Source organism: Panthera onca, chromosome A1, assembly GCF_046562875.1.
Source record: "Panthera onca isolate mPanOnc1 chromosome A1, mPanOnc1 haplotype 2, whole genome shotgun sequence".
NCBI classification, from domain to species: Eukaryota; Metazoa; Chordata; class Mammalia; order Carnivora; family Felidae; genus Panthera; species Panthera onca.
In genome coordinates, this window is record NC_138339.1 from 4,904,068 (window position 1) to 4,927,143 (window position 23,076).

General features: G+C 51.5%; 1 protein-coding gene across 1 annotated transcript in view; it reads right to left on the reverse strand.

Annotated features, from left to right (window-relative positions):
- NSUN2 (NOP2/Sun RNA methyltransferase 2) overlaps positions 1–23,076 on the reverse strand; it is a 28,453-nt gene that overhangs the window by 844 nt on the left and 4,533 nt on the right. The window contains exons 4-18 of the mRNA XM_060634335.3: positions 20,368–20,473; positions 17,982–18,053; positions 17,159–17,243; positions 15,880–16,072; positions 13,714–13,788; positions 12,513–12,643; positions 10,350–10,423; positions 9,644–9,774; positions 8,931–9,027; positions 6,324–6,475; positions 5,976–6,068; positions 5,084–5,219; positions 4,329–4,409; positions 3,929–4,067; positions 2,795–2,834 (exon numbers count right to left, since the gene is read on the reverse strand). Coding sequence (XP_060490318.3) covers positions 2,795–2,834; positions 3,929–4,067; positions 4,329–4,409; positions 5,084–5,219; positions 5,976–6,068; positions 6,324–6,475; positions 8,931–9,027; positions 9,644–9,774; positions 10,350–10,423; positions 12,513–12,643; positions 13,714–13,788; positions 15,880–16,072; positions 17,159–17,243; positions 17,982–18,053; positions 20,368–20,473 — 1,605 coding nt within the window. The remainder of the gene's footprint in view (positions 1–2,794; positions 2,835–3,928; positions 4,068–4,328; positions 4,410–5,083; positions 5,220–5,975; positions 6,069–6,323; positions 6,476–8,930; positions 9,028–9,643; positions 9,775–10,349; positions 10,424–12,512; positions 12,644–13,713; positions 13,789–15,879; positions 16,073–17,158; positions 17,244–17,981; positions 18,054–20,367; positions 20,474–23,076) is intronic.

Here is a 23,076-nt window from a genome sequence, read left to right on the forward strand (position 1 = left end):
AAACAACATGCCTAAACCCCGGGGGGGCATTTTAGTCTGTGATCCTACGGAAGGTTTTCTCAAAGGCCGATCAGCAACTTCCTCACGTCCTAAATATCCTCGACATCCTCGCGTTGGCCGGTTTTTCTTTCTACAAGCTCCCAGTGGAGTAAGCCCCAAATCCAGAGTTCACACACACTTCCGATGCCAGAATCTCTAGATTCTTCCAGCTGCTCAAATGCGAACACGGGTCACACCTCACACCACCGACAACAGGCACGGCTCCCTGGGGCCTCCCCGACCATCGTCGGAGACGAGGCTCCTTGCAGGTTGCAGAGCCGGGCCTGGAGCCCACAGCCCTTCCTCGCCACCCTCAGCGCTTCCCCTACCTCGGTCCAGGTGACCCCGAGTCTCCTTGGCCCCCCAACCCCGCAGAGCAGCGTGGGGCCCCCATGCACCCGCTGGCCTTTCCTCGGCTGACGTGGCAGTGACTGTCCCGCCCCCGTGTCCCTGACGAGCACTACGCAATCATCACTGCCTTTCAAACGAGACTCTGGTCTGGTTTTGTGGCTCCTAAAGCCCCGCTCCATTAACCCCACGTCCCACCGCCGTGTGACGCCAGGCATCAGTGACGTGGGCAGAGAGAGAAACACACTCTAGGTTAAAAAAGCAAACAGGAAGGCTCCCGGGTGGCTCGATCAGTTGAGCATCCAACTTCGGCTCAGGTCACGATCTCACCGTCCGTGAGTTCGAGCCCCGCGTCGGGCTCTGGGCTGACAGCTCAGAGCATGGAGCCTGTTTCAGATTCTGTGTCTCCCTCTCTCTCTCCCCCTCCCCTGCTCGCTCACTCTCTCTCTCTCTCAAAAATAAATATTGGGGCGCCTGGGTGGCTTAGTCGATTAAGCGTCCGACTTCGGCTCAGGTCATGATCTGACGGGTCCGTGAGTTTGAGCCCCGCGTCGGGCTCTGCGCTGACAGCTCAGAGCCTGGAGCCTGCTTCGGATTCTGTGTCTCCCTCCCTCTCTGCCCCTCCCCTGCTCGTGCTCTGTCTCTCAAAAATTAACATCGAAAAATAAATAAAAACAAACAAACAGAAAAAGGGGCTGAACCAACACGAGACACAAGCCACTACCAAGAGAGGGAAGGACACCCGTGTCCGTCTCTCCAGGGGGGTGGTGGGGGGCGGGGAAACGTGGACAGCACGTTGGTAAGAAGGATGAGAGGAATCGACCGGAATTCCCAAACTCCCACCTGCTTTTTCTGTACTTTCTCCCCAGTAATCCCCGCAGCTGTCTTTCCGCTCTTACAACAGGTCAGTACGGGAGAAGCACCTGGCGTCACTACTGCTAAAGACCACATCCGGGTCCTTGTCTGAGCGGTTCTGCGAAACCGCCCCCTATTCCTGACACCGCTGGCCCGCCCTTTTTCCTTTCCGTGGACCTTCCGGGGGTCCGGGAGCGGGCGAGGCGTCCCCCACCTAAACCACCTCCTGGCCCGGCTGCGCCAGGAAAGCCCGTCTCCGTCGTGCACAGAAGACACCTGGCAAGTGAGGTCGACACGGGCGCTCCGCGGCTCGGCGTGTGCCTGGGTCTCCTCTGTCCTGCTTCGTGCCTCTCCCTTTTGTCCCCGTTTCACAGATGCGGACCTCGGATGCTGGCCCAAGAGCCCGCGAACCCTGGTTCCCGTCTACACCGCCCCCCGGAGCTCTGGCACCGTGCTTGTGGCGGACGCGGCATCGACACGCTCGGGCCCCGAAGGTCCACACCTGGGACTCTGAGTCCCCTCGCTTCCCAAAGTGTGTGAGCGGCGGCCTGCCAGCGTCTCCAGCACCTTCCGACCCAGCAGATGAGCTCTGCCCTCGCTTCCCCCTTCATCAGACAACACCTGCCCCGTCAAAAGCCAGAAGCCAACCCACGAGCTCCCACGCCTTGGCCCCCACAACCCACCTTGTCCGCACCAGCCCCAGACGCACCAACCCTTGGTCCCCGGCACCCGCCTCCCACCTCCCCTGCTGCCCGATGCCGCACATGCTTGGGCCACCGTCTTCACAGCAGCCGGAGGCCGTGGAGACCATGCAGGGTGCTGGGGCCTGCCCCACCTCTGCAAGCTCCACCCAGGCTGCCTTCCGGCCTGTTCCATCCCCAGGACGGGTGCTTCTCGGCCTCGTCACCACCCAGAGTCAGGCCAAACACCACCTCCCCGAACACGGCCCGTGGCCCCACCTAAGCTCTCCTGCAAACCCCTCTCCAGCCCCGTGTTCTTCCTCCTCCTGGAAGAGGGGTTTTACTTGAGAAAGCGGCCCTGGGTGCAAATCCTCACTCCCCTCTACCTAGCGAGGCGCGTTGGCCACGCCCCCTGGGCTCCTCGCCCCGCTTCCAGCAAGTGCTGCCCACGGGACCTAGTGTCCATGGGCACCCGAGGGCCGCCAAGGAACAGCAGTCAGTGAGTGAGCTGTCTGTCTGCTTCAGCGAAACCCCACACCCTGCCTTCAAACAACGCTGCCTGACGTGTGACAAGAAACCCGCAGACACTGGCCGACCCCTCGGTAGAGACAGGACTTCACGTCTCCTGACTGTTCAACCTGTATGCTCCTTCTGCGGGAGACAGAAATCAGAGCTAGATTTCCCAGGCACAGGGAGAAAGTTCTATACGTTTAATTCTCTAGGTAGAAGCTGAACGTTCTAGGAGAAGATGACGTACCGGAACACTTGTCCTCAAGTTCCCACAAGGCCATCTTCAGGAGCACGTTCCCGACAGGCCCCACGGCCACCCACAGACCCCCCCACCCTCCGCTGACAGGAGCTCCCGCACTTACGTGGGGTCCGGCTCGTACTTCAGGACGATGCTCCCCTTGGCTGGAAAAGAGACAGACAAGTGTGGGCCAGGCTGCCGGTCAACGGACGCCGTCTGTATGTCTGGCTCTGTGGACGGCCAGCAACACACAGCCTGCACTCCTGGCCTCGAGGACCTCCGTGCGGAGAAGGGGACTCTTTGTACCCGGACACGCAGAGCCTTTGGCAAGCCCGGCACCGAGTGGGCGGTCCACGCAGCCTGGTGGAGGACGGGTGGGACCCTCAGGCATTTCCGGGAAGCCTCTCCGTCACTCTCAGCAGCAGGGGGATGGGGAAAACTACGGGTTAATCCTCAAAATTTGAGACGAAACACGTAACTGCTCCAACTTCCAGAAACAGCATGACACACGCGTGAAAACCGTCAACAACGAGACTGCCACCACCCCCCTGCAGGATGAAGACGAAGAAGAAAACAAGACGGTGCCCTCGTCCCTGCGATCGCGTCAACTTCAGGTGCGGCTCTCGCCCGAGACCACGGGCCATCGCGTCCACCCAGCACGTTTTACGCCCTTCCGTTCCGAACAGAAAACACAGAACCCCAGAACCACAGTAACTTCGTGGGTGCAGTGTGTGTGCAAACTGAGCCAGAAACAGTGAACACGTAATAAACAACAAGAATGAAAAGAAAAGTTAGCACCTCTGGTGGGATTATTTTTATTCTTAGGTGAAAACATCACCACAATAACTTGAAGTGGAAAGTTTATGAAATACCCAAACAACATGACCAACAACCCTTTTTGGCGGGCTAGGAAAGCAGCCTGCTTCGAGCTGGCTGATTCAATGCCAAACGAACCTGATGGCCTGTGCTGGTGAGTGCCCTGTGCCTCCGCACAGGACGGCCAGGCCCCAGCACCCACAGAGCGCCCTCCCTCCCCCCATGAAGGCCTGGGGAAGCAGGGCGATGTAACGGATGCCTCTGACCCTCGGGTGCTAAGACACCAATCCCATTTCCACAGAGCCCTCTGGAAAATGACAGTGAAAAGAAAGCCACACTGTATTAAACGTAAGACGGAAGAAGATCTAAGCAGCTTGAACACCGACATCCTCACTGTCTTTATAAGAGCAAATTATGCTTCTATGCAAGTTAAACTGCTTACCCAAGTCCTTGGCTTGGCTGTAGGTCTCACTGCTAAGTTTTCTAAAAAATGGGTTTTCCTGGGTTAACAGAATTTTAACATCTTCCATTGACACCGTGATAATTCTTGAATTAATAAATGGATACAACGTGTATATTCCCTGTGGGGAATAAAGAGACGCCACCATTATGAACGGTAACAATCACCCACCGTCCCCAGGGCCTTTCCACATGCCACGCCCAACCCTCCCCTCACCACAGCCCCTGGAGAAGGTGTAAGCGAACGCGCCCAGGGGAGTCAAAGAAGCCGGCAGGGCTCTATTCGCCCGGACCCATCGGACTAGCTCAGCAACAGCCGTCTGCCACAGAGCACGGCAGCTCAGCTCACGGCTGCTGCTACCCAAGCCTCTTTCCCAAATTACCTCCTGCGCTAACCGAAAAGCACAGTCAAACTCTTCGCCACTGTTATTCCGACACCAGACTTTTATCCCAGTGTTTATAACCTGTCGGTCAAGACACAAGACGAAACACGTATGACCAAAAGCCAAAGAGTCGATTAAAATACTCCCTTCCAGCACAAGGCAGAGCCGCGAGGACGTGCTGACAGAGCACGGCAAAGCTGTGGAAGTCGTGGGGTCGGAGCAGGGGTTCTCCTAGCCTGACGCTCTCAAATGGTGTTGCTTTTAGGTGGCTTAGATTGACTAACAATCACAACAGACATGAAAACCAGGAAAAGCTCTGAAAACGCAGGGACACGCACACACACATTCCATGGGCCGTCAAGAGCAAGGAGGCCGTCGCCCTGGAAAACACTAGGGGACACCCAAGCGAGCAGAGTAGAAGGGGCGGAAATGAGGTCTCAGCATTGGTTCGGAAACAATTTAGATGTCATGCACCTCCAGACCACACCTGGAGATCTGCCAGGGAGGAAGCAGTTGGGAAAAGAGCAGAGCAATGAAGGCAGGGCCTAGGGGCAGAGAAATGAAGGAGAACAGAAGGGCCCGTAACAGCAAGAGCGCCCAGGAGCAGCAGCCGGAGCTGTGGACGCCCCGTTCCGTCCCGAGGACACACCCACCGAGCGCAGCCCGCACCTGCTGGGCCGGGCTCAGGGCCCCTGTGCGAGCCACCCCGGAAGCGGACCCAGCGGGGCCGTCCGGCAGTCCCACGCACGGCGTACCTTCACCCTCTCGCTGTTATTCAGCAGGACGTTCCTCAGCTCCTTGGAGACCATGTAGAGTTGCCTTTTCTTCCCTTCTGTGGTTCGAGTCAACAAATTCATCTTTGGGAACGAAGGATCCAATGCATAAAATTTCCTACGCACAAGACAGAGCTGCTGACGAGTTCGGTTCAAGTGTGACAGACGGTCTCCAAGCAGGATGCTCTTCCCCGACAGAATTCGGTTTCAAGACCGTGGCTTACGGCACTCGCTCTGCTGTGCGGTCCCGTCTCCTAAGCTCGATCGAGTTCACCCAAAACCCCAGGCAAGTTTTACTTGCGGCACAACTAGGCCAGGGACGTGGGCAGACAAGTGCGAGGCCTCTCCGTCACCTGCTGCTCCAGTGACCAGGACCTGAGAGAACACCTCTGCTACTGGAGAAACGCCCTAAGGGGCAGACCCAAGAGGAGGACCGATCACCCACATGCAGCACAAGTGCCCACCGTGGGAAATGTATACTGACGGGAAGATGAACGGCGGGAGCTGTTTACCCTCAACCTTTCCTCTCTGTTCCGCTTGGAGGTTTCCAATCAGGGTCCCCAACCTCCCACCCAGACCCACTCTTCTCCCCTTCCCACACGGGGGCCCAGGCAGGCAGCCCCCCCCATCTGGAAGCCTAGCTGGGTCACGGACATTCGGGGCCCACAGTGCCCCCCGACCCCCGGCCCCGGGCACTTCTCGGTCGCCAGCCGCTTACACTGAAGTGCGTAGTGAACACTCCCTAGGATTTCACCCGGCTCTAGCGTGCGGTTACGTGGAAGGAGATACTACACACGACTAAAGAAAAGGCACGATGAAATGCGATCAGTTACACATTTATGATGAGAATTTAGAAGCCTGAATTAATTCTTACTGGATCGGTGGAAATAACGGGTCATCTTCAGGAATAAACACGAACGGGTCTTCTTTAAACCCAAACAACTTCATCTTCTTGGACGGAGGAGGGCTGAAGACAGAGGCAGGAGAAACACCACCCAGGTCGGAGGGGAGCATCGGACGCCAGCCGCCCACTCTCCACCCCCCGCCCAGCCCTCCTCCTCGGCCTGCGCAGCACGGGCCCCCCGCACACAGGCTCTGCAGGGACCCGCACCCCGTCAAGCACAGCGGAGCCCACACTGCACCACCTCCAGGAGGCCACGTGAGCCAAGGGGCCGGGAAGACACGAGGACGTCAGGGACCAGACGGATGCCCTCTTTCTTACCCACACACTCCGTCTTTCTTACTTCCGTTGTTCTCTACGTTCTCAGCTCTTTCCGTGATCTCTGTGTCGTCAATTCCACCGACCGGTTTACTCTCCAGCTCGGCGGGGTCCGTGGGGCCCGACCGCACGGGCTCTCTGGGGTCGCCCTGCAGCTGCAACGGGAACAAGTGTGTTTACACTCCGAGGGCAAGCCACTCTGCACTGCCACAGGAAAACTAAGACTCGGCACCCGAGGTGCATCCTGTTTTTCTACAGCATTTTATATGTGAAAGACAAGAGAATTTTTTGCAACTATCTGAAATCTATTTGCTATGATGAACAGAATTCACGGGCATGGTTTCTTTCGAAGTTCTGACTTGGGCTCAGGTCGTGATCTCATGGTTTGTGGGTTCAAACCCTGCATCAGGCTCTGTGCTGACACTGGGGAGCCTGGAGCCTGCTTCGTATTGTGTCTCCCTCTCTCTGTCCCTCCTCTGCTCGCACTCTCTCTTGCTGTCTCTCAAAAATAAACAAAAACATTAAAAAAAATAAAATAATTTAAAAAACATGCCCCCCAAATTCACGAAGCTCTAAAGCAGACGAGCTGGTGGGACTCATGCTGTGCAACACTGCCTCCCAGAAAAATGTTTAATTTAAAAGTAAAAAACAAGGGTGCCCGGATAGCTCAGTCGGTTAAGCATCTGACTTCAGCTCAGGTCATTATCTCACAGTTCGTGGGTTCAAGCCCCGCGTCAGGTTCTGTGCTGACAGCCCAGAGCCTGGAGCCTGCTTCGGATTCTGTGTCTCCCTCTCTCTCTGCCCCTCCCCAACTCATGCTCTGTCTCTCTCTGTCAAAAATAAATAAACGTTAAAAAAAAATAAAAAATAAAGAAAGTAAAAAAACAGCCACCCAAACCCCCTGCCCAGGCTGCCTATGCCCTGCCCACCCCTGTTGGGCTCCTGGAAACGCGGCCCTGCCCTTCACAGCCTGTCTCAAGTGCCCCTTCCCCACGGGCCACCTCTGCATACTGTCAACGCTCGAGTCGAGCCTCACTTGGCCAGCACACCTGCCCTGGCTGGGATTCCAGCCGTGTTTACGGGCCTCACTTCTACACCGGGGCGCCTGAGGACGAGGCACCGGCGTCCTCAGCACGGCCCCAGCAGCGCTGAGCTGTGCTCGTGTGCAGGGCAGGTGAACGAAACACAGCGACTCAATGAAAAGGAAGAAGGAACTGAAAAAACAACAGAAAAGGAAAACAGCAGTAACGCTAAACGAGCAAGTGACGCCACGCCGGAGCAGGCGGAATGGAGGCGAGTTCGACGCCCATCCACGTAGGCTGCGCCGGCACAAGAGTGTCCACGCGGCACGTGGCGAGGCCACGTACCGTGTCACACGACAGGCCCTGCACCTGCACAGCGCCGTGGCCGTGGGCCACGCGCACTTTCGCACCACTTCAGAGGTGACCAGGGCAGGGAAGAGGCATCTCAGAGTGTAAGTTCACACGGTTTTAAAAACCGCACAAAAGCATGTAAAATAATTCATTCATAGTTTGTTGTATGATTACCACAGAATAAACCTTTACGCTGGGATAAATAAAATATTACTAAAATCAATTTCGCTTTGGTTTTTGCACGTCCCAAAGCGGCTGCAAGAATGTGGAAGTTACACGTGTAGCTGGCGCTCCAGGTCTGAGAGGGCAGTGCTCAGAGCTCCCGCCCCGGGACTCGGGGGGCCTGGAGTCCAGAAGACGAGCTCCACGAGCATTGCCCTCGAGCCTCTAACTCGGGCAGCACAGTGGTGCCCAGAGGTGCGGGCTCCCCGCTGTGCCGGGCTCTACGTGCACACGGTCATCTGGATCAGCCACGACCCAGGGACGGTCTCCTCTCCGCTTCTCCGAAGGCTAAGCATCATTTGTCCACGTCCGTAAGCTCTGATCTGAAGGAAATGCTGACCTTCAGACTGTGATTCCCGCTACATTCTGACACGACGCAGGCTGAGGTACGCACTAACAAAGAGAGGTCACGTCGATACAGAGAAGAGTGGACACCACGCAGCAAGACTCGAAAGGCCGCCCTCTCACCGACCTCCCTGTTTCGGGGCCTCCTACAGCATCTAGGAGGCAGGGGACTCAGGAAGACAGGCCGGGCCTACTCGATCTCCTTTTCAGCCAGGCCTGGACAAAGTCTCATGGCCACCGTTGAAGACAGGCCGCCTTGAGGCTGGCAGAGCTCTATCAACCTGCGACAGGCCGAATGGAAGCAACCTCTGGGGACACAGCACCGCAGCCAGCTCGGGGGGCTCGGATTCTCGGGGGACACTGCACCGCAGCCAGCTCGGGGGGCTCGCACTCTGAGCCACAGAGCAGTCATGGTGTCTTTTCGATCTGCATTTCAGATGCAGAAGGAGCGTATTTGCCCAACTCTGCCTCCTCCAGGGACCTATCCCTTTATGACGCTGCCGCTTTTTTGCAAAGTAAAAATTTAGATGAATCCCTGCGCCTGCCACACACACGCTCATGGACAGCTGCTCTCCACACCCAAAAACTATCCCAGTGACCATGGTCAGCGTCTGCCTTGAACACACGAAAAGAGCTCGTGATATGCTGCGTCACTTCAGAGGACACTTACCTTTGGTGGACGCTTATTCCATGGCATTGAAGACTTTTTCACCAATACTGCCACAAAGAACCCGCCAGTATTCTGATGATGTGGTAATATTCTAAGACTAAAAAAAAAAAAAAAAAAACACAGTGAAAACTTTTTAACTGAAAATACATTCTCTTAGGGGCACCTGAGTGGCTCAGTCGGTTGAGCGTCCGACTTCGGCTCAGGTCACAATCTCACAGTTTGTGAGTTCGAGCCCCACATCTGGCTCTGTGCTGACAGCTCGGAGCCTGAAGCCTGCTGCAGATTCTTTGTCTCCCTCTCTCTCTGCCCCTCCCCCACTCACGCTCTGTCTCTCAAAGACGAATAAATGTTAAAAAAAAAAAATTAAAAAAAGAAAATACATTCTTCTAGTACTAAGACAAAAGCTGCAAAGGTGATCTGTGACAGAGAAGTCACGTCTCCCTGCAAATATTCACACCCCCCTCACATGTGGAACGGCCAGCGTGTAACGTGTAGAAAGTTCGTGCGGTTTGTAGAGCACAACCGTGTAAGTTCTTTCCGCTTCCGTTATTTATAAATGCTCAATGCCAGCAGCCAACAGGAAATGAGAACTTCTCTCTTGCTGGGAAGTTCACATGCCTGGGGTCAGCCACGGGCACAGCCCAGGCCTCGCAGGAATGCCGGGGGCCCGAAGTCCCCCCCTCCCCAAGCCTCTGAGAGCCCCACAAACCCACCACCGCTCCAGATGCATCGCCTGTAACCTCTCCGGGTCCTTTGGTGGGAACATGGTGGGCCGGATCTGGGTGTGTCTGCCGTGAGGAACGGCCTCCCACTCTGAAAACCACTGTCCATCTTTTGTCATCACCTATGAACACGATGGCGGAATTCTGCATTACCAGCACTATCCAACAGTAAGAAATCACACGGTGCTGACGTAAATGCTGTCCACACGATAAATGGCGAGTCTCATTTCTCTCCGAGGCTGAGACTGTGTGTGCACGTAAAATTGTGATAATCTCGTCCGTAAAACACGATGATTTTATAAAACAGCATTTTCCGTGTAGATTTTTTTTTTTTTAACAAGCCTCAGAGTGTTTCTGGTTCAAAACTGAAAAGTGAATTGTTTCATATTGGAAATGAAGCTTGAACCCCAGCCAATGATAAAAATAAAGCACAGCTACACTTACAGGGATAAGAATAAATAGCTGATTTCTAACTGCAGAATAAAGACAGGGAAACTTTTCCACTGCCAGAGAAAAATACTTGTATAATCGTGTACCATTTGTCATTATATCTAGTTTTGAAGTTAATTCTACATCAAAACTGACCGCATAACTAAAAGCAGCGTTTATAGAAGTCACCCAAATACGGACGCTCTCAAAGCGCCTGCTTGCTCAGCGGTACGTGCTCCCACGACCAGGCTCCTCCCAGAAACATCACCTTCCACTGTGTGATTCCAGGCATCCATTTCAGTCCCGGCAGCTCGGAAGACACGTCAGCGAGCTCCAAGGCACCTGGGGACCAAAAATAAAACCTCTTCACCTTATACCCAAAGCAACCGGGTGCACGAGATCACACACCGTGTGATTTATTTCTACAAAATGCCCAGGGAGGGCAATTCCATACACACAGCACCTCAGTGCTCAGTGGGTCAGGGGTGTGGGCCGCACAGGCAGTGACCACACGCGGGCGGCTCTCCGTGGTGGGGGGGGGGCAGGGGACCGAAACGGCCGGGGACTGGACCGCGGGAGGACTATGCGCGTGTGAGGTCACTAGTCATACCCTTACAACGGGGGACGCTGAGGCGTGTGCGTCACAGCAAAACGGAGCTTCAGAAACGAGGCGGCGGCAGCGTCCCACCCGTGTCCCAGGGGAGCCCACGGCAACCGTGCCCGCTCCACCCCTGGCTTCTAGACACACACACGCCAGTTGGAGGACACGGTCTTCGTGCCCTCGTGTCTAACACACACCCCAGAACCAGAAAGCAACATATAAAGGGAACTGTGAACATCTGTAAACGTTCTGTGTCAGGCCCAAGCCAGTTTCCTAAAAATGCCCAGCAGGGCATCGGTCCAGCTTTGAGGACATCGTGTCTACGGTAACATTACAAGAGGCTGTAAGACGGGGCCATTCCGGGGATCCTTTCAAATAAACCTCCATCCACAGATCGTGGATACAGACTGGACAGCCTCACAGAAGGGGAACGTCCAACAAAGCTCCACGGAAGCTGTGAAAACGCACACGATCGTAAAAACGAAGCAAAAGAATCCTCAAGGCCGAGGTGGAACGGTACGGAACCCCCCACAAAAGCACGGCCCTGACTTCTACTACGCTATCTGAATATTCTCACTTTGTTAAAAGCAAACACTGAATTCTAGTGCAGGTTTGAGGAAACTAAACCCAACACAAAAATTCCAATCGAGAGGACTCCGAAGGGGTGAACAACTAAGGGCAGACCCCACGGCACGGGTCAACCAGGCACTGAGAACAAGGTAACTGGAAGCCTAGACAGTTGGCTTTCAGTCAGGTTTCAAGCTACTTCATACACGTGCATGTGGTAAGTTTGGAAGTGTCTTATTCTGGATCGTAGTTAGTTTGAAACTCCTCGTTATTTCCTTTAAGGACAAGATGACGGGAAAAGCTAACATTTCAGTAAAAGCTTACACAAAGGAAGAAATATTTTACGACAAAACGTTGTGAAAACTGGTTTAAAAACATTTTATGCACCTGTCCAGTTTGTCCGTATCCAGCAGTGTGGTAAGACCTCACACCCGTTAGGACGGCTACCGTCACAAACACAGAAAATAACAAGGGCTGGTGAGGACGTGGAGAAGTCGGGATCTGTGCACCGTCGGCGGGAATGCCCTCCAAAACTGAGCAGTGAACCACCATCATCCAGCAATTCCAGAAGATACTCACCAAGAAAACTGAAAGCAGGGTCCTGAGCGTGTACAGCCGGGGTCACAGACGCAGTGTTCCCAACAGCTAAACCGAGGAAGCAACTCGCGTCCATGGACAGATGAACGGGGTCAACAAAATGTGGTGTAGGCCTGACGTGGGAGATGTTCAGCCTTGAAGGCTGAAGGAAGGGAATTCTGTCACCTGCTACAGCGTGGATGAACCCTGAGGACAGTGTGCTGGGTGAGATACGCCAGTCACAGACACAGCATGATCCCACAGGGAGATCCCTAGCAATCCCTAGACAGACTCGAGACAGCAAACAGGAAAGTGGGGACTGGTCTCACGGGTCCATAATTCCAGTTTTGCAAGACCAAGAGCTCTGGAGACCGGCTACGCGACCACGTGTTCCTAATGCGACGGAAATGTAGGCTTTGAAACAGTTAAGGTGGTAAAACTTCAAGTTGCGAGCGTTTTACCACAACTACAATTCTTTCAAAAAAACCACCGTGGTAAGGACGGACATCATCTTTCAAACTCGAGAGGTAACGAAACACATGAACTGGACAATCCTCGAAATTCATTAACTACGACACATCCGCCACATAAGCGTGTTTTTAAGTCAGGGCACCTCACCGTAGGGTTTAGAGTGTAATTTAGCAAATGCCCACCCAGGGTACGGTCCACGAGAATATAGACTCTTACCTTCACTTTTCTCCAGCAAAGACGCTATGACCGCCTCGTCTTCGATGGGGTTCAGCGAGCACGTGGAGTATACCATGCGACCGCCCTCCACCAGCTGCTCAGCACCGCGCGTGGCGATCCGCAGCTGTAAGCTAAGGGTGGACACCAGGTCACCCTGGGACCGAACGTGTCCGTGCGGCCCACAGAGCACAGGCACCTACCACACCACGTGTTCGTTACACGTTGTCATGACAGACTTACGACAAATTACGAAACAACCCCCAGGAAAAGAACTCTTTAAGGCTGCAAATGAAGTTAGAGTAAACCCACAGGAGGTGGTTCGTGTTCACCAAATCAGCATGTGTCCGTATAAACAACACGTTTGCTATTCTGTTCACCTTTCCCAACATGCCAACGAGCAAAGCACGAAGCTAATGACTGAAAGCAACGTATCACGGGAGTTTCACTATGAAGAGGCCTCCGTACCTGTGCAGATATGCGACTTTTCTTTCTACGAACAACTCATGTCCCTTAGCACTTTCTAATCCTAATACCTACTTCAGAAAAGCGATAAAGTATTTAACAGAGAAAAACATCTCCCGCCGGCATTATTTACGGTGAATACTCATTAGGACACTGCACACCGCCCACAAGTCTACAATTACGAATGTGTAATTTTAATGTTAAAAGGAAAAAAAGACATAGTCCTGTAGACAATATAATCCAAACTGGTGTGGCTAACATCCCTACGCACAGAAAAACCACTGAAAGGCGTTAGACATTACAGAAGTTATCTTTGACTTATGAGATGTTCTTTTTCCTTCTACTTTTAAGGATTTTCCAAATTTTCTTTAAAGACAGTCAATGAACATTTGAGATCAGAATGTTAAGCAAAATAATTCAACACAAAAGAACAGAAAGCAGAGAGAAGATGAGTGAGACACTAAGGTAAAAGGTTATTTTGTGGAAAACAGAGGTTTGAAATGTTACAGGAAATGGTCCCAAAAAGCATTTTAAACAAATGTGTACCTGAAATGCATATGGTCTTCAGTTTACTACTCCGAAAATGTTCCAAAAACAACCGCTTCTGATACGTAAGCAAACTCTCTCAAAGATGACCATTAATTGGCCCTTAGAGTCCGGTGAACTCAAGATCCGGGCACCGAGTTACGAAACTGGGCGATAACCCTTCCCGACCCTGCCTGTGCGACGCCGGACTCACCCGTGCAGCTGCAAGCTGTTCAAGGTCGTCCACTTTTTCCAAACATCAATGTTTTTTCTCATAGTGCCATCCCCACTGGAAAGGAAGATATTTAAGAACTTACAGCTCTGTTCAGGTAGACGATTAGAATTTATCAATTATGTCCTACTCCAGCTAAATTACAAAACAGGTTATTGTTATTATAAACACCAACAGAACAGCTAAATAATATACAGTTATTATATATATAACTGTACATACATGTATATGCATATTTGTATATATATATGTACATGTATACATGTATGTATATGTATATCTATATAATAACAGCTAAATAATAAACAGTTATTATAAACACCAACAGAACAGCTCAACTCTCACAGACTACAATCAACTTTCTATTTCTGCTTTCGGGGCCACTCTAAATACATTAAACTTTTAAGTTATACTTGAATTTGCAATTAAGTTAGGAAACAACAGATATGAACAGAAAACCTCATTCAAAACTTAAAGAGGTAAACATACACTTCCGTGTGACAGAAATACTAGCAAAACTAATTTTGAGACCAGGACGTGGAACCGTGAATATACAGAAGACGTGTGGATCCTGTTACTTAACAATTCGGTGAATCAACGGTGGCATTTTAATCAGATTTACATGAGTAACAACAAACTTACACTCACAGGGATTTTCCACAGTGGATTCAATTAAGCCAATGGAACTTCTTTATTAAGAGCTTTCTGCGTAGCACTTAAATATTTTTGATTTTCTACTTTTATTTAATGGAAATTACTTCTATGTTAATTTTACAATACAGACCTGATGAATTAATCTTCCTGTCCACATCTAACTTTATCTACCCATTTTTTCCCAGGGTAATTCCTGGAGCTGCTGGCTTTCTGTGTAAAGTTGAATCTCCCTTGGACATCTAGGTATCTGTCTTGAGGGGAAGGGGCTGCGGGGAGAAAACATCCCGAGAGATCTAATGGCTTTCAAATGACATCCCTTGCCTGCACAGTGGTGGCTTCAAATTCTGCCGTAATGTTTAGAGATTTCTTCAACTTACGCCTCAGTGCTCAGGTTACCACGTTCTCCTAAGATGACATGAGACAGGAATTCTAGGTTTCTTTTCTTTCTTTCTTTTTTTAATGTTTATTATTAACAGACAGGGAGTGAACAGGGGAGGGGCAGAGAGAGAGGGAGACACAGAATCCGAAGCAGGCTCCAGGCTCCGTGCTGTCAGCACAGAGCCCGACGCGGGGCTCGAACTCAGAGACCGCAAGATCATGACCTGAGCCGAAGGTGGACGCTTAACTGACTGAGCCACCCAGGTGCCCCAAGGAATTCTAGGTGTCTGATCACAAGAGCACAGGGATGGGAAAACACTGACCCAAAGGAAAATCAGACAACTGTGGCTCGTGACCCATGTTAAATTTCCCTTCACAGGGGCATCCTTTCCGGGATTTGAAAGCGCACTCACACTCAGTATGTGCAACCACAGCTTTCACAACGAGCTCTGCCACAGGCAGGCAGTCTGCCGCGGTTTCAAGGAGAGAGTCTGAGATCGGCCATTGTACTCAAAACACTGTGTTCTGGGCCGACGGAGTTTTCCGACAGACAAATCCACGTGTTCAGAGTCTTAAACACCTACATCACTGCCTCTGGGAACTTAAAAGATGGCTTCAGTGCACAAACACAACTGTACACACGCAAAACAGTAGGTTCCTCCAAGGTGCCAACTCCCGAACTGCAGCGTGCCGAAGGACGTCACACTTGCCACGAAAACCCAACCTGATTAGGGGTGGCTCCTCAACGAACTGCTTTACGTAGTCACCGCTCGTGCGAAGAGGAGTGACGGGGTCAAACAAATCGTTCCTGACATCCACCACGGCGAGAGTTACCGCCGTCACTCTCTCGGGGAGTTTAACTCTTGCGGAGACGGTACAACCGTCCCGCCTTGTACCTCTTTGTTTGGGACCCTATCTCTGCTGTGCTTGTCCATCACTAAAACCGTGAGGATACGGTTCAGGGCCACAGAGTCTCCGTGCTCCTCCCAGCTGCCCCGAGAACGGCACCTACAGTTGTGTGTGTGTGCGCACGCGCGTGCAAGTTAATGTAGGCCACACCTCATGGGATCTCCTTAGTGGATTTCCGGCTTTCTGGCCTCTTAATAACACAAATACCTGCAAGGGACATCACACAGAATGCGATCATAGAAGAGAATCTCTTTCTTCCCGTTCACATCTATTGTGAGCCGAGGTATGCTGGACGCGTCGTGGTTCACCACCATGATGCAGGGGCTGCTCAGCCTTTTGGCCTGGTGCACGAGCAGATAGCAACGCTTGTTGTCCACATCATTCGCAATGACAAACCCCTCTGAGAACATGAAATGATAGCGTCAGGCGAAACGTAGCACCCGCAGGATAATTTTCTACAGTACTCAACCTCCTGGTTGGCCGGTGAGGAGCAGCAATCCACCAAAACGTAACACCCACGCTTAAGATTTGCCAGAATTATCTGAGCAGTCCAAAACGGTGGCTCAGCGTAGCTTTTTCCAGTCACCTTGGATTCCCAAACCGCAAGATTTATTTTTCCGCTTATTCAACAACTATTCGTTTTGTACCAGTTATCATGCCAAAAGCATCTTTTCCATTATCTTCGCTAACAACTAAAATGGAGGCTGAGGGGAGAGACAAAGCTGTGGAAAACAAAAGAATCACCTGACAACTGTTCAAAATACTGCACCTGTATGCTGGGTCCCCACTGCAGACCCTGTGAATCGGAAGCCCTTTTAGCAAAGCGATTAGTCAGAGAAGAGAACGCCTAGGACAAAGCTAAACAAGCAGGCCCACGAGAACAGAGCGGGAGCAGGGGGCTTGCACGAAAGGGGGAAGGCCGGGAGGGAGGGACGTAAAACGGCACGAGAGTAACAACAGCATTCTTCAGCCGCGGGGAAGGAGCCCCAGCAACGCTACAACGGCCTGAGCACTCCGAGGGCTCAGAACAGCCACGAGTCCGGGCCTGACGCCCACGTGACACGCGAGGGCTAACACTGTCACCTATGCCGCGGGGGGGCGGGAAGCTCGGGCAGCTGATAGCGGCTCCTAACTACGCCCTACGGCCTCTCGTGCGGCCGGGGAGTCATCACAAAACCCACCGAAACAAAAACCCAACGTGATAATGTTACCACCGGAAACTCAAACTGCAATCTACCTACTACTGAGTTATTGGAGAAACGCCACCTGCTTTCACAGAGGACACACAATTCTCAAGTGACGCCACCGTCCCACCCCCACATAAGAGCACGGTGGCTTGGGAACTGGTGCAAAATGTTTCAGAGACAGAAAGCCATCACCTTGTCACAGGAGGCTTCAGGACCCCACCCACAGGTGACGTCACCACTCTACCTCACCTACCCCAGCACAGGAGCACACTGACCCTGTGGGGCAGCCCAGCGCCTACCTGGGAAAGGGACGTTCATGTCGGCGTGTAACATCTCAATGAGCTGTGTGGTCTTTGATCCGGGCGCTGCACACATATCTAAGATCTATGAAAAAGCAAGAAATGGCTGACGTCTTTAAGATATCAAATACTCCACACTCATTTTAAAACCATCTTATGAGTCATTCTAGTATTTTAATTTCTAAGAGCTAAATATGTTTCTTTATCGAATGAATCTACAATGTGATATACTGAACCTCCGGGGATCACAGGCACAGAATAGCACTAGAAACCAGTGGGAGCAAAAAATTCAGGGGTGAACGGACAAGGCCACAAAGTGCAAGCAGCACTTCTGTTGACAGCCTGCTGAGGGACAGAACTACCCGGCCTCAAATCTCCGCCCGGCCCCTTCGGGCCCGGGACCCTGAGCTAATTGCTTCGGTTTTCCTTTGCCTCCTTCCCCTCATCTGGAAAAACAGGACAGTGACAGCATCTACCCTCACAGGGACGTGCAGATAACAAAATGAATTAATCCACAAGAAGAGCGCAGAGCAGCGCTTGGCCTGTAACAAGTTCTCAGTACGTGCGCATTACGATCTTCAAGCTGATGGACTCAGTCAAGGCCACTGAAGATAAACAGTGCAGTAAGTAAATGAGGGAGCAGATCTTAAAACAGGAGAAAAGTTATGGGTTGTAGATTTTAAATAAGACAAAAATGCAAAAACAGAACCTGAAACAAAATACACAGCATTCTCTATCAAAAGGAAACGGGAAAAAAGAATCTAAAGATTATATGAAGAAAAAAAAGCGTCAATAAACAAAGGCACTTTCTAACCCACAATACCTTATGGTGAGGGTGAGCATTAAGTAACAGCGGTGGAATCATGCTAACGGCTTCTTGACGACTGATATTTCCCTTAGAAAATTAAAAAAAAAAATCAGAATGTTTAAAAAGGCAGAAAAATTTCAATATTGGGCATTATTTCATACGCAACAGAAAAAGACCATTTATTCACCATACGTGAAACAAAACAGCTAATACTATGACACAGCACATGATGTAATTAGGACATATTTTCATACTAGTGGGTAAATGGTTGCTATTTCAAGGCCAAAGAAGGACCGTTTATGGCAAAACTTACCGTTAGGACATCAGAAAGGCAAGTGTAATACTCAATTTTATAAAGAATGAGGATTTAAGCTGACATGGTCCCAACACGCCATCAAGAATGGAAGCTGGGGGGAGCAACTCTCAAAGGTGGACAATGGCCCTAAGGCACCGGCAGCAACAGAGAGAGCGATCCCTGCGAGCACAGGACAGAGAGCCACCCAGCAGGGCCTTCCCTCTCAGCTAAACCTGCACCTTCCATTTTAGTCCTCATCTGGTTTTACGAACAGCCCGTGTCTACTTTCTACTCCTGAGAACTGCCCCTCAAAAACATGGACACACTGACCAGCACTCCCATCTCCCTGCCTCGAAGATACACAGGATGTACCATTCTCACGACGCCAACGGTCCTCTAGGTCTTTGCTGGTGGCTCAGGGGACCTGTGACGACCCCTCCACGTTCGGACAAACGTTCACGATGGAGTCCAGCCCTCGCCTCAATCACCACTCTATTTTAACAGCCTTAAGACTGAACGCCTCGAAGATAACAGTACTTTAAGAAGCCGTGAAACTTTGGCTGCCGGGAGACTTCGGCTCCATTACAACCTGGGTCTTCTGTACCGGAACAGCCATCCAGGCGGCCTTCACTTACCCCACACTTAGCATCTGTCCGAACCTCAATACAGACTCACATCCGAACCCGATCTTTTGGCCAGCAAGGGGTCTCTGAAGACGATCTGACTCCCCATCGACTCTCAAGACACGCGGACTCCTGGCTCCAGGTTATACGTACGATACTGATAAGCCTGCCCTGTCCTCATCCAAGTTTTCGTTCAAAGCATCTGAGTAGTATGGGGACACACAGTCCCCGACCAGACAGCCTGGCAGTCAGTCACTTCTTCCATACACGTTTGGAAGGGGTTTGCGGGCAGCTTTGAATACCCCAGCAGAATCTCACCCTACGGACTCCCGGCCCAAAATCTATACTGGGTCCGTACACGCCACCACACTCGACACCCACCTCCCCACAAACCCTCTGCTCTGCTGACGTTCACACTGGAACTGTTGAGTTTCTCCTCACCTGACATTCCACCTAGGTCAAAAGTAGAGCCAGAAGGTCCCTGCTTGTACCCACGCAAGGAAAGGGCCAACAGTGTGGCAGCACCCGTTTTTTTCCCTTACGGGGGTGGGGGGAAAGCCTGGCCAACACAAGCCTGGGCAGCGGGTTACCTCCTCGGACAGAGTGCCAGGGTGGCAGTTAAGAGCTACAGGTGGAGCAGAGGTCAGGACTGGGCAAGGTGAAGAGCTTCTAGACTGATCACGGCTTCAAGGGGAGACACGTGGGAAGCACAGGGGTCCTGCCAGTGTTCCCGGAAGCTCAGAATGAACAAAACTGAACATCATCTGGGGAAACACAGAGGGTTCCTTGGCTAGAGAAAGCAGACTAGAGGACAGGAAGGGGGGAACCCTGGTTTCAAACAGGAGAGTAAGGATTCCCAAAAACAAGATGGAAGCAGCTCGTCTTACAACAGCCAAACCCAGGGGTGTCTGTTTAATCACGTGGGGCAGGAGGGGCACAGCTACTTTGGGAGAGGAAGTCTGATGCTGAGGGTGAGTCCACACACTGACCCACAATCGAGGGACTCGGGATGGCAAAGAGACCGGGCGAGGGCACGGTATCACACAGGAGAACCTGAGTCGTCAAATTCAGGTCCTGTTTTTTGGGGCAAAGGTGGGGTACAGACAGGAGCAAGGAAGGAACAGAGACGATACACCGAGAGCAGACCGACAGCTGTCTCCAGAAGGACACCTTACTGCGCGGAGGGCCATGCTCCGTCCGCTTTGGTGGCAGCCAAAACCTTAGAGAGGCAGGAAGACAGGGCGCCCAGCGGACAAGCGTCCCTGACGTCCTCCCTAACGTCCTCCCTACGTTCCACCGTGACACGAGCCAAACCAGGGAGCAGCTGTGTGGATCACTGGAAACGAACGGCGACAAACACGCTTCTCCGTGTGCCCCATCTACCTCATCGCTCCCAGGAACGCGTGCGGAGAAAACATACCCGTGACAGTCACGTGCGGCTAAGGCTTTAAGGAAACCAACAGATGTAAAGAAATCTACTCACAGATTCGGTTTCGCTAACCAGGAACTGGTGAAACTTTTCCAACTGTGGAGACTTTCTCAAGATTTTTCGACTTAAGTTTGTGTGCCAGGCCAGTTCTTCTGGATACCTGACCAAACAAAAAGAAGGAAAAGCAAGCATTTACGGCTTAAATCTATCAAAGTGCTCTCTTGACAACCCCTTGCTCACACAGATCCTGCGACCAGAGACACCCAATTCTGCTCGGTTCCTCACTTCGGTGGTCTTCGCAGGCCGCCAGCGAGCACGGCACGGGGCCCCCTAGGCCATAGGGAGCCCGGCTCTAACCTTATCACGGCCCAGGCAGGAACAGCAGAGCTGACGGTTTTGAGAGAGACGTGTACAACATCACCATGGACCCATGATGACGAATGTGCAAGAGGAAACGACAAAGAGCTTCTCTGCTCTCTGTTGCCGACGTTAACGACGGTAGAGAGGCCGTCGGAAGAGACGTAACGAATTGAAGAAACGCACATCACACCGTTAAAGAATGCAGTTGAGGGGGGCGCCTGGGGGGCTCAGTCGGTTGGGCGTCCGACTTCAGCCAGGTCACGATCTCGCGGTCCGTGAGTTCGAGCCCCGCGTCAGGCTCTGGGCTGATGGCTCGGAGCCTGGAGCCCGCTTCCGATTCTGTGTCTCCCTCTCTCTCTGCCCCTCCCCCGCTCATGCTCTGCCTCTCTCTGTCTCAAAAATAAACATTAATAAAAAAATTAAAAAATAAATAAAAAATAAAATAAAAAATAAACAAAAGTCCTATGGGTCCTCAGTATTTAAAAGTGTAAAAGGAGGGGCGCCTGGGTGGTTCAGTCGGTTAAACGTAAGACTTCAGCTCAGGTCATGATCTCACAGTCCACGAGTTCCAGCCCCGCGTCGGGCTCTGGGCTGACGGCTCGGAGCCTGGAGCCCGCTTCCGATTCTGTGTCTCCCTCTCTCTCTGCCCCTCCCCCGTTCATGCTCTGTCTCTCTCTGTCTCAAAAATAAATAAACATTAAAAAAAATTAAAAAAAAAAAAAAAGAATGCAGGCCTGGCGAACACGTAATTGCAACCTTTCCCGCTGTATCTCTCGCCACGTCTAAAACAAAACAGCCCGATATCGTACTCAACTATCTTACACACCAGAAAACCTTAGCGCCACCGTGTTGACTAGCACGGCCAGCCTGTTATTTACACACACCTGAGAATGAAGAAACTTATCCTGCCGTTTCCATACACGCGTTTAAACTTTCTGTGATGATGACATCGCTGGTTAATAGGTCTCTTTTTTTTTTAACGTTTATTTTTTAGCGAGAGAGAGAGAGAGAGACACCGTGTGCGTGCATGCGATCGGGGGAGGGACAGAGAGGAGATATAGAATCCAAAGCAGACTCCAGGCTCTGAGCTGTCAGCACAGAGCCCAACGCGGGGCTTGAACCCACGAACTGAGAGATCACAACCTGAGCCGCAGTCAGACGCTTAACCGACTGGGCCACCCAGGCGCCCCAGGACACAGACCTCTTCAAACGTGGCTCAGCCCTGATCACTGAGCTCCAGCGGCTCCGGGAGGCACACTGCTGTGACACAGAGCCTTGCTCCAAGGACCCAGGCCCAAGCTATGCACAACATGGTACTCGGTGGTCTCACTGTGGTCTTAGTACATACAGCTCAGTCTCAAGGGAACAACCAGCTCAATTTAACAATCCAGGATGACAATATTTCCACGTGTCAGTTGCAGCTAAGGTGACAGCCATGAAAGTGAAATGAGAACACTGGCAAAACAATACATCTGACTCCCATGAAGCAGAGTGATTACTTGAAAGAAACTCAGGCCTTGAGATTTTAAGACACGACCCAACTGTCAGACTACGGGACGTGTCTTGAGAAGTACTTTCCACCAGGTAATGAAGATTAAGCTGGCTGAATCTCTCTGTGGCCACCCCCCAAATGTCTCAGCACCTTGTCTCTATTTCCTATGCCTGCTTCCTTCTTCAGGATTTAACCTGCTTCAAAAATCTAAAACCAAACACAATCATACTTACTCGGCAATTAAAGCGTTTAGTCTTAACTCTTCCCTTTGGCCTCCTTGGAGGTGAAGCGCGGAACACATTCAAATGTGCCTTCCCCTGCAGGGTCTGCAAAATCTGCTGTTCCAACGCAACCCTTCCAAAACTGGAGAGCCAGACACTTCGTTTCATATAATTCCTTGCAACCCTGAACTGCCTGCTATCAGCGACAGTGAATTTTGCAAGGGACCGCCGTAGCAAATCACCAACACATCATAAATTTGAATGCCACACGCCATAATTATTCGTCAATAGCTGAATTTTCATTTTCAAATATAGGTCAACAGTCCAGACATAGCCAGAGCAAACATTTCCTTACGTGCCTTTTAGACTGAATTTCTAATAGTTAAAAAACGTTAAGTTTACTAAGGTCAAAATTCTTCTCCAAGTGGTTAAGGTCGTGAAAGCTACTAATGTCACAAAAAAAATACTTAAGGGGCACCAGGGTGGCTCAGTCGGTTAAGCGTCTGACTTCGGCTCAGGTTATGATCTCACAGTTCATGGGTTCAAGCCCTGCATCCGGCTCTGTGCTGACAGCTTGGACCCTGGAGCTGCTTCGGATTCTCTGTCTCCCTCTCTCTCTGCAACCTCTCCCGCACACTATCAAAAACAAATAAAACCATTAAAAAAAAAACAAAAAACAAAAAACCTCTG